The 12,073-nt window shown below is 38.9% G+C and overlaps 1 protein-coding gene across 1 annotated transcript; it reads left to right on the forward strand.

Moving 5' to 3' along the window:
* Positions 1–1,491: 1,491 nt before the first annotated feature.
* On the forward strand, positions 1,492–9,685 carry LOC107738763 (uncharacterized). The gene is made up of 3 exons (XM_016550608.1): positions 1,492–1,628; positions 2,390–5,298; positions 8,132–9,685. Exons 1-3 carry the CDS (start codon positions 1,492–1,494, stop codon positions 9,172–9,174), a joined length of 4,089 nt encoding a protein of 1,362 aa, XP_016406094.1. The 3' UTR covers positions 9,175–9,685.
* The last annotated feature ends 2,388 nt before the right edge of the window (positions 9,686–12,073 follow it).

The following is a 12,073-nucleotide window of genomic DNA, read 5'->3' on the forward strand; positions in this document are numbered from 1 at the left end:
CCAGTTAAAATTTGCACTTTGCACTCAATTTGTTTTGCTGATCATATGATCTGTTCTGAAAAAATGCTGATTTAATTAATATAATGTAAAACGGAAGAATTTTTTCACAGATGTTGGGACCCCTCAGTACCCCCTAACTTTCTGTAATATCAAATTATTTAGGCTATGTTGTCTAAAACTCTGCTTCTTTTATTCAGTGCAAGTGCAACTTGTGAAGAAAATCCTTCTTTTTCAAAAGAATCTCGTCTAGATGCCAAGTCAGACTTCATTGGTTAAAACAACAAAACCGAGATTCCTGCAGATCATCTAACAAACACACTTCCAAATCTCTTTTCAACCTGTATAAACAATGTGCAGTTGGGTGCTTCACTTAAATCATTGTACTACTTGGTGACTGGTGCAGTAAAGTTGCTGAAGTGAAACATGCAGTAGGCTATAAATCATAGAGGCCTGAAGACTAAATGAGACCAATTTCCTGATTTCATTCATACTGTTTCCAGGCTTTTCTACATAATAAAATATACTATACTGTACCATACGTTAAAATGTTTCATGTTCATGTAACGAATGTACCTCTCACGCTTGGTTTAACTGCTGCCGCCTCTGCGTTGAAGCCCCGCCCTCTTTTCAATTGTAGCCCCCCCGATTGGCTAGACGTGCTGCCACCGACATACTTCGACTGGTAGTCTGAAATAACCTTTCGGAAAATAAGCAGAGGCGTTAAAGGATGCCTCTCTACTCTCTGCTACAATACTTCATCCGCTTCCAGACTGTTTGGGTTATACTTTGGGGTATTTCAGTTGTCATGGATTGGTGCGGTCGGATAGGAATCTCAGTGCGTGAGGTGAGTGTTCCTGCATAAACAAAAGTTGTTTTAGGGATGATTAGTAAAACGTAAACGAGATGAAAGTTGACAACTGTATTTGGCACGGGTTTAAAGTTTGTCGTTGGAGTACCACGTTTCAGTAACAGCTGTGTACTATGTTAAAAACACAGTTTTTACATTGTTTACATAGTTTATTCAAATGTATGTTGAATTACGACATCTCGTGCTCGGGAGGCTTTGTCGCTTTGGTTTCACCACAGTATATAGAAGTGTGTTATAAACATATTTAGCTAAGGTTAATGTTGACCTAAGTTTACCAAAATACTCAAAACGTCCCCCAAATGGTCTCCTTTCTTAACGCAGATTTGCATTAGTGAATTTGCATGTTCGCTTCGCGCACACAATAGAGTATTGTCCTCAATTTATCATCGTGTAATAACGATGTGTGCGTCACGCTGTATAATGTTAATGTATACTTTTGATAACATTTGATAACTGTTAAGAAGTTTTGGTTTTTAACAGACATGAGGCTTCAGTGTTGAAATGGCATCATAGGCACGTGCAGCATATTTGGGCATTTTGGGCGCGTTCCAAATGTCCCATGCGTCTATGATGCTGCTGACTAGGAAGGCAGGTCCATTAGGTTTTGACACGCAGCCCACAGTATGCTGAAAGATGTTGGGGGTTGTTTCATCACTTTTATACCTCTGGGTCGCCTCATCTGGGGACTGGCTGTCTTCACCACTGATAAACCACTTAAATCCACCTTCACTGCCACTGTCAAGCCTAGTGTTGCCCTCCTGTGAGCATCATTATGTTCTCTTTGCTCATTAGGGAACATCACCGGAGGGAATGAGTACACCTCTCCTCTATGTGAACACCTTTAAAATGGTGTATAGATTGAGTTTTATAAAAATGTACAATTAATAAGTGTTTCATTTTATATAACTTTTTATATTTATAAAAATATAAAGATGTGTAAAGAAAACTTTAAGATATGTTCAAATGTATATCAAAATGCATAACTGAAATACAATATCATATTGTTAATAGTAAAAGTCCAGTAAGAGTAGTTGAGTGTGTGTGTATAATAAATTATATACATATTATCTTTTTTAATTTTCCTCTGTCCTACCTGAATTCAAAATGCATGTGACAGTTGGAACATTTGTAAATATTCACACCTGATTAACTTGACCTGATTAACTGTATTTTGCCAAACTGCAAGATGCTCTTGCACGCAAAGGAAGTAAGGCTGTTGTGAAGCAGAAAAGTGCCAGCTTTTTTCTTGTTGTGGTTACCGCTCACACATTTCTTCCTAAGGTTTGAAGGAACCTGTCACATGATATTTGTGGAAATAGAATAAAGAACTGTAAAGTCAGGCGACTGTTTTGACAAAACCACAGAAAGGAAGGTATTGCTAAGTAGATAAATAAACCACAGAGGTGAAGCTGAGTGACTGTTTGTATTAATATTTAATTCAAATGATTGTTCAGCATTGATAACTCTAATAACCTTAACATATACACTCAATAACTGTTTTGTTCCTATTTTCTTGTATAGCTCTGATTTAGCTGGGTCAAGCCAGAGTCGGAAGTCCAAGATGAGCAGTAAGCAGGGACGGAGCTGCATCGACCCTCTAGTTCAAAGTAATATGGAAGGTGCCATGGGCACTGTAGCCCCCACGGGGCTCCCTAAAGCTGACAGCCTACCACACTATTCCCATGACAAAGCTCTGCCAATCAGCAGAGCTTATTTCCCATACGCTCTTGGTGGACAAGACACACTTGACTTTCCTTCTCCATGGGGCCCTTCAAAAACCTGCGTGAGAAATGGGCCGAGCCCGGGGATTCACTTATCGGCCACCGAAGGTTCAATTCCAGTTCCAACCGTTTACAGGCCTGCTAAAGTGTCCTTCCCTGTAGATGCTGGTGGTGGACGCTGTGCTGTACAGCAAGAGTTGGCAGCCAAGCAAAGGTTGGCCTATTATGCTAGCAGTCCCAGACAGCACAGTCCCAGGGCGGCTGGAGTCATCTCTCCAGTGGCAGTTCCCAAGGGTCACACTGGAGGATCAGATGCAGAAAGCTGTGTGGGGTTGGCTGTTCCAAAACCGGTATATGGTCATAGCCCCTGCTGTACTGAGCGTGGATGCACCGCAGGGCACTACGGTGTGGAACATGGACCACAAAGGATGTCCCCTCGCATATATAACGACGAATGGGCTGCTCATTTCAGCCGCCTGGCTTACCTGCATAAAAAGGGCCAGGAGGCATTTGCGCAACAGAGGGTTTTGCAGTTCGAGCATGGCACGGAGGGTATAAAAGATGGAAAGACTGAGAGTTACCATGGTATTAGATCAAACGAACCCAGGAGGTCACTTTCTTTAATGCAACCAAGCTATACTTACAACACTGCACATCAATTTATTGGTTCCACACCAGAGTACTGCCAGCGTGCCCCAATTCCCCCACAGATATACAAGGGTCTTCCCCACACTTATGACCCAAGGACATTGGCACACCGTGGAGTTCCTTCAAACGTATATCAGGACCATCCTCGCATATCTAAATACACACTAATGCCTCCATGTCCCACTGTCTATTACCCTCAGAGTCACCATGAGGCTTACCAAGCCGATCCCAATGTTATTACAGATGAGCATGGTCAGCATCATCACTTGGGTCAGTTCCATTCCCCTCAAGCTGACTTGATGTCACCGTCCTGCTCTGTTGTACCCCCACACCATCCGATAATCCCAAAATACCCTACTTATCATTCGTATAGGGTGCATTTTAATAGTAACCAAGCACCCATGCATGATAGGCCACACCCACCTTTCTCAGTGCATCAATCAGAGCGACCACTTGATTTCTCCATACGAAGGGTGCAGACACCTGACTCCCCTTGGGAGCTTTCCAAACAGTCTGGAACCACTGGGGCTTTCCATCCTTTACCGGCCCACTACAGACGTCTCAGTAACACCACTACCCTTGAATACTCAGAGATGTCTGAAACTGGCTTTCTTGTAGGCAGTTCCAAAGAATTTCCCACAAAGTCCCGTGAAGATGTACTTAAGATAAGGCATTGTGTTTCAGATCCACCTGACAAAGATGTATTAGCTAAAAGGCCCAGAGAGGAACTTGAAATGGACATGGCCAGTAAAAGGCAAAAGATTGACTCAACCCATCCTCCCTCACCGTCCTCCCCACCCATGCCAGTTATTAATAAAGTTTTTAGCTTGGCTCCTTATAAAGTTTATTTCGAAGCTACAGGCATGTTGTCTTCACGAGGGAATTCAAAAAGTTCAAAGCCACAGCCTGAGGCGACACTGCTTAAACAAGAGCCGGAAATTCAAAACTGTGATCTAGAACCAACTTCAGGTGAAAGTGACCTCAGCTTGAAACAAGACACCCAAATGTCACCAGCTAACAGTGAAGGTCCAGTTGAAATGCCAGAGACTGTAAAGATCAAAAAAGAAAAATTGGATCCAGATGAAGCGGCTTGTCAGTCGGAAATGAAACTAAGCATTGCTGAGGAGATGAATCATCAGGCGGACAGTTCTGAGGTCAAAGAAGAGCAAGGGGAGCCAAACACGAGTACATCTGACTCTCTTCCTTGTCATGTTGTAGTAAAGAGTGACTTTGAAGAAGAAAGCAATCCTTTCTTAGTAGAAAAGTCTGAATCTTTAGCCACATGCAAGTCTGAGATTGCTGTGAAAGACAACATGGACTACTTTCCAGTTCCTACGTTGCCCTCAACACCTCCATTGCATCCTCCGTTGACTAAATTCTCCCTCACTAAAATCCCACCTCATTGCCTGAAATTGGCCAATTTTAAAATAGTCATCCCTGAGGTCCTGAAAGCTCCAGTAACCCAACCTGTTGAGGTTCCTCAGTCTCCACTGGAGGCCAAGCCAATTATAAGTAGCAGCAAACATGCCCGTCATCAGTTTATGGAGCTTCATCAGTCTCTCTGTAGACTCCTATACTGCTGCGTTAATCGAACCCCATGTCAGGAGCTCAGGGACTGGTTATGCAGACTGGACCTTCGAGAATCAGGCAAAGATCAGAAGGTGTCTTGTCTCTTGGGCTCGAAAATGAGGGAAGTATGGCTAAAAGGTGATGAGGTGGAGGTGGCTCTTAAAAAGGTGGTCTTCCAACTTCAAAAGTACGTTGAAAGTCGCGAATGTCCCTTTCCTAATGTCATGAGGGCCGGTGCAGTGTTCGTTCCCATGTTGGTGGTCAAAGAGGTGCTGTTTCCTCAGGTTCAAGGTGCATTCATAGACCAGGTCCTGCAGGAGCATCGGGTGGAGCTCAGGCCCACCACCCTCACAGAGGAGAGGCAGCTGACTCAGCTCCACAGAAAGGCCTTCTCTTCCAAACTAAGAAGACTTCTGTCCCTTAAACATCTGCCAGATATATATCCTGATGTCCTTAACCTTCTCTACCATGCCAATGTCTGCAAGTTCCTTGGTGAGTGCTGGATGATTGATTATTATTAGCATAGTACTCGATAAGTGTTGAACTGCTGTGTGACAATTTTAACTTGATATTTGTATTGTATCAGTTAATGGCCGATATCAGAGATTTTTTATTTCTTTAATGTATTAGTCGATATCATGATATTGAATTAGATAATTAAATGGAAAAAACTAGTTCCCGTTTTTACATTTAGATTATCTTTGTCACTAACTAACATTAACCTGAAGTTAATCAATCAAATGTAATCACACTGTTAAATGTACTCTTTAGGAATTTTTCATATTGTAAATTATACTGTTGTGGTGCTAAATTCTCCTGTAGCATTTAAAATAATTGATTTTAGTATTTAAAATAGTTTATATATTGACAAAATAGTACAGAATGGTAATATCAACCATGTATCAGTTGTTGGCCATAACATGAAAAATTATGTGAAATATTATTTAGTATCTAGTAGTAGTATTTTTATATTGTTGCATTCTTAATAAAACATTTTGGCACCCCTAATACAATTTATTTATTAAATAATTGCTTATTTTTGGGCCTGACTTGTACTATGGTGAAGATGGTACTTTTATCTTTGTTGCTTGAAACATTACTGTGGCATATTAATTTCAAGAAAACACTCATAAGTATCAGACTTGTGGTTCCATTTTTTTGTAAGTGGTTTCTTTTAAAATAAGCAGTCACAAGGACAGAAGACATTTTACAAGCTTATTATTTTCCATGTTCACAAATGCATGACTTGAGTGCATTTGGGGTTAAATAGCATAATAACTTTCATAGTACTTAGAAGGATGAATGTGCATACTGAAACTTTGTGTTATAATTTTAGTAATCTTAATTTTCAGTTCCACATTTCTAAAGTAAGTAGAACTATTGTGTTATCTGTTGGATTTTAGTACAACATGGATATTGTACAACATATTCTGGCTGAGATCTTATTCTTTAGATAGAAAACTTAATGTTATACAGTCCCTAATATTAAGGTTTAGTCTTAGATCCCCCAAAAATTGTGTATGTTTAGCCTATATATATATATATATGTTAAAAGTTATACATTTCATATTATTTAATATAAAAGCCTATTTGATTTTGGAAGGCCAGTTATTTTAATTATTTTGATATTGTATGTTTATTTGAATTACTTTTTCTATTAAGATCAGCCATACATACATGGTGCATACCTGTAGTCTTAATGTTCTTGTTTTGGTTTGTTTTTTTGTTTGTTTGTTTTTTCATACGTTTGTCATACTTTTTTTGATTTGATACACATTTGTTTTTGCAGATTCCACTGCTACAGATGGTGTCCAAAAAATGCCCAGGTACCTTCTTATTACCTTGTCCCCAAAACTCCTTCTCTAATCACAAATAGTTTTTGTTGACTGTTGTAGAGAGGGCTTTGTAAATCTTTGAGCTGCTCATGCAGTCACAGTTCCTTGTTGGTGCAGTTTTGTTGCAGGTGTGTTTCTGATCAGATATAGTCTGGAACGGAACAGTGATATGCTTTTGGATATATTTCAGTTTCAGACGCATACATTTCAGGGAAGGAAGTTAGTGTGCTTTTGGAAGTGTGCTAAGGCGGGTGGAGGATGGAAGGAGTTGCCATATGCTCTGGTGTTGCATTTCTCACCTGCAGTGCCATTTACAGTCCTCCAGATTTTGACAGCTGTCTGTCATCAGTTACGGCACTCAATTCGTTTTTTTTATTTTTTATCTTTTGAACATTTAACTTCGTTAACTCGCACTTAGTTAAAGGTGCAGCAGATTTTTTTTCTTAAGACATCCTTATTTTCTTTTTCTTTGTTTCCAGCTCTTTCTGCAGTGTTCTATCACTTGTAGCCTTTTTAAATAACTTCTGACACTTCTGAAAATTGCTCTATCGCCTATATTATTATGTTTCATCAAATGGCCTGTTGTTCTTATTGGCATGGTTAGGTAATATCTCTTCTATTATTAGTAACCAGTTCGATCACATTTTATTGATGCTACTGTCATGTTACCACACAAATGTTTCTAAAAGCATTTGGAGGTATCATAAGGTTGCGTTCACACTGGAAACAGGATCTTCAGACGCTTTTTTTAAAAATTCAACATTTTACTCTAACATTTTCAAAATTCAGACAGCAGCCAAAAATCTAATTAATTGACCCCAAAAAAATGACATTTATTTAATCATTTATTCATGCTGTGATGTTTTATGAAACACAAAATATATTATCCTGGCTGCCCTTTTCTGTTGAGCTCCAAAAAAAAAAAAAATGGTCCATGAAAGTGGTCTGAAGAGATTCAATATTTGCTATTATTTTTAAAAGCATGCCTTATGCTAGCATTGAAATTGTGATTGCATTGTTTGAGTGATTCTATTTTTGAGTGATTGTCTAATTTCATTAGACATTCATAAGATCATTAAGCTGAATAAATGATCATTCTATGCAATCTTTAAATATGCTATAGTTCACCCAGAAATTACAATTCTGTCATTTACGCACCTTTATGTCTTTCCAAACCTGTATGACTTTATTGCTTCTGTGGAACCTAAAAGATATTTTAAAGAATATTGGAATATTTAAAGATAATATATAATATTTCTATTTATTTAGTGTATATGTTGAAGAAAGAAAGGCATATAGTTTTGCAATAACATGAGGCTGAGTGAATGATAACTTTTATGATAAACTATCCCTATTCTGCTTTATTCAACATTAATCCATTCTAAGTCTGGTTAATAATAATAACAAATTGTTCTTTAATTGTAATCTAGCTTTAATACTTATCGGTCAAGAAATGCTGATAATAAATTCCAATTCTCTTCTTTCTACAGGAGTAGAAACCAGCTTAACGTTCAAGAGCGAGAACACGGACAGCTCCGATGAATCAGCCGGTCGTGTGAATGGCGCTGAAGAATTCTACCTCGAGTCCTCCAGACCTCTCACACCAGAAACCACATGTGTGGACAAGCTGGAAAAACAATTTTGCCTGAAGAGAAAGAAAGAGAAAGAGAAAGGCAGAGTAAAGATTTCCTCCAAGAGGACATTTTTAGAGGAGACCAGTTCATCATCACAAGAGGATGAGTTCACTGAGGAACCGGCGAGGTGGAGCGTCGTCAGTTCCTTAGAGAGAGATGAATGGGAAGTGTCTCCTGTGACTTCCAATGACAGTGGACCACATGTGGAGGTAAAGATCGAAGATGAAACCCAAGAAGAGCCTGAGAACGCTGCCTGGGGGCGACCTTTGACCTCTGATGACTTCTCCTCTGATAGCACCGATGAAGAGACGGAAAGCACGTCATTGATGTCTTTTCAGAGCCGCAGATCCAGCTCAGCAGAATCTCAGGGCTTGTCCAAAGGGCCCTCCAGCATGGTCCTCAAGCTGAGGAAGGTCTTCTACAATAAGGGTCACAGGGGTAGAGTCACCCACTACCAGAAGGTCACAGATTCTTTGGAAGCTCCGGGAAGGTTCAACCGCACAGACAGCGACCATTACAGAAAAAAGAAACACAAATCATCCTGGCACAAAGGACGCCGCACGGACAGGGAGTTTTCTTTCAGTTCGTATTCTCAAAGCCATCCGTTCCTCTCCAAAAAACACAGACGCAGATGGGTCCTGCGCTCCGCCGTGCAGTCTGCCCGTCTGGCCATGGAGAACAGATATCCTGACCTGGTGGGAAAGAGGATTCGGCATTTGTATGAGGAAAATGACAAAACAGAAGTGTGGTATAGAGGAGTGGTGCTGCGCATCCATGAGCCACATACAGACCCACTGAAAACTGTGTTCGAGGTCAAATATGATAGTGAGCCCGAGTGGCAGTACTATCTTGAGCTGCTCTTAGACTATAAGAAAGGATGGTTGAAAGTGGAGGACTAATTATTGACGGTATTAATGTTTTAATTTTCACCTGAGAACTGAATTCATTCAAAAATGTGAATATGCTTTGAATTGATGAGCAGCGAAGCAGTCAAAAGTCTTGAATTATTCTTTGCAACCCAAAAACTTGACATAACATGATATTGTTGTATGTAAGCAGTGTATGTTCAGTTTCAACTCTCCTTTGTGTTTCTGGTGTCAATAATGTTTCAGTTGCTACTGTGAAGTTGTTGCCCTTTTTCTAACGCCGAGTTGTTGGCAAACATTCCCAACAGGTGACATGTCGGTAACCGTGTTTAAGCTTTCCATGTAATTGGATGAAAGGGAATGCTGTATAGCAAGATGTTTAACAGTTTACAGAATTATTTTACATTGGCTGCTGTCACGTGTTATATACCTGATTTTTAACACCTTTGGAAAAATGTAATCTATTTGGGTTGTTCAAATTCATCAGTGCCTTTTTTATTAACGTACAGCACATACATTTTTTAAGTTAAAAAAGGTAATTGCAACTTATACTACCATTCATATGTACATTTTTATGTTTTTAAAAGAAGTCTCAAGATGAAGGCTGCATTTATTTGATCAAATACAGTAAAAACTAATATTGTGAAATATTACAATTTTAAAAAACTTTCCTGTTTTAATATATTTAAAAATGTAATTAATTACTGATGGAAAAGATGAATTTTCAGCAGCTTGAAAAGAAATCATGCGGATTTGTTGCTCAAAAACTTTTTTTTTTTTTTTTAACTCTTGAGCTGCTTAATATTTTAGTGGAAACCATAATACATTTTTCCAGGATTTTTGTAATTTCAGCAGAACAAAAACTATTTAAAAATATTTTGTAACATTGTAAATGTTTTACTGTCACTTTTGCTCCATTTAATGTGTCCTTGCTGAAGAAAGGTATCCTTTAAAAAAAAAAAAAAATGCTGCACCCAAACTTTGTATCTCAAATTTTGACTAAGCTCTGTTACCTTATTTTTTCTAAAATAAGTGGAAGTGGAATGAGTGGTTTCCTTGTGAACTTATGAACTTCTCCTGCAACAACAACAAAAAAAAGTTTAAAGTGCTACTCTTTATAGAAATTTCATAGTGATTTCTTCTACATCCCATTTGTCTTGTAGGTTTAATTTTCAAAAGAAATTGCAAAATAAACTCTTAAAGCGATAGTCCACCCAAAAATGAAAATTGTCATTTACTCAACCTTATGTCGTTCCAAACCTGAACACAAAAGAAGATATTTTGAAAAACCAAACAGTTGTTGGTCCCCATTGACTTCCGTAGTAGGGGAAAAAAATACTATGCAAGTCAGTGGGGACCATCAACTGTTTAATTACCAGCATTCTTCAAAATATCTTCTTTTTTGTTCAACATAAGAAAGAAACTGATTTGAAAGTGACATGAAGGTGAGTAAATGATGACAATTTTCATTTTTGGGTGAACTATCTCTTTAAGTCTGGTGGCAAATCTTGTTATCTTAAAGTGCCCCTATTATGGGTTATGAAAGGTTCATATTTTGGTTTTGGGAGTCCCCAACAACAGGTTGACATGCATGCAAGGTTAAAAAACACTTTCATTGTCTTATAATATCCATTTATGTTTTCCTTTTTTGCTCAATGACTCTCAGACGGTTCGCTCAACGATTCATTTTTCCAAACCCCTCCTTTGCGTGATGCTAAACTGCGGTGATTGGTCTGATGATGACCCAGTCTGTTGTGATTGGTCTACTGCGTGCAGCGCATGTCAATAACGGAACGCCCATCACCATTACTAGCCCACAGCTTGGTGGTAAACACCCAAACAGCCATGGTATATGCGTTAGCCCAATGCAGAAACGTATTGATCAAGCACTGCAGTTTGTACACCAACGTATTGCTCTATTCCTTATCAGAACTCCAAGTAATAACGACAAACATTCACTATTCATCGACACATTTCTAGACAATTGCGAGCGAACAGATATTGCTGTTAGCCGGTTAGACAGAGACCTACAAGCTGCGCGGAGCAAACACAACACACACAACTAAATATGTATTTTGCATGCTACAGTACGGAGTACATGACAGCAACCGTTTTTAAAATAATTACTCCACTTTCAGAATAACAATTTCCTGATAATTTACTCAACCCCATGTCATCCAAGATGTTCATGTCTCTCTTTCTTCAGTCGCAAAGAATTTAAGGTTTTTGAGGAAAACATTCCAGTATTTTTCTCCATATAGTGGACTTCAGTGGTGCTCAACGTATTTCTCCAAAACCCTACAGTGGTGATACTGGTTAGGCTTTTTGTCTAGAGTTTTTAAGGTCTGTTTATAAAGAGATTTTAAAGGTTTAATAACAGTTTCCCCTGCTTGACCCCAACATGTCAGACAGTATGTCAGATGAGAAAAGATTGTAGCATGCATAAAAGTCTTGGCTACATCAGTGGGTAGACATTGTCTAATTTGTCAATAATTTAGGGCATAAGGGTCTTATCTAGCAAAACGATCTGTCATTTTCTTAAAAAAAAAAAAAAAAAAACTAATATTTCTACACTTTTTAACCACAAATGCTTGTCTTGTCGCGAATGTGTACTCTGTCTGTGACTCTGTGTACAACGGTTCAAGACAGGGTATGTCTAAAAACTCACAACACTTTTCTCCTCCAACTTCAAAATCGTCCTACATCGTTGTTTTACCTTTTTTTATTTCGTAAAGGGTGTTTGACCCTCCTTGCACGTTTACTTTGTAAACACTGGGTCGGTGCTTCTGTAGCGATGTAGGATGATTTTGACGTTGGAGGAGAAAATGAGTTGGGAGTTTTTAGACATACCCTAACTGTACCCTAACGGATTTACCCTCACAGTGAGTGCAGAGCACAGCGTCTTTTCCACAGGAATCCGCTACGGTGTTTG

The sequence above is a fragment of the Sinocyclocheilus rhinocerous genome, unplaced genomic scaffold (genome assembly GCF_001515625.1).
Source record: "Sinocyclocheilus rhinocerous isolate Xijiao unplaced genomic scaffold, SAMN03320098_v1.1 scaffold1938, whole genome shotgun sequence".
NCBI classification, from domain to species: Eukaryota; Metazoa; Chordata; class Actinopteri; order Cypriniformes; family Cyprinidae; genus Sinocyclocheilus; species Sinocyclocheilus rhinocerous.

Coding starts and splice junctions, on each gene's coding strand:
- LOC107738763 (XM_016550608.1), top strand. CDS start 1,492: ATGCTGAAAGATGTTGGGGGTTGTTTCATCACTTTTATACCTCTGGGT. Junction 1,629..2,389: donor AAGCCTAGTGTTGCCCTCCT/GTGAGCATCATT, acceptor TTTCTTGTATAG/CTCTGATTTAGCTGGGTCAA. Junction 5,299..8,131: donor CAATGTCTGCAAGTTCCTTG/GTGAGTGCTGGA, acceptor TTCTTTCTACAG/GAGTAGAAACCAGCTTAACG.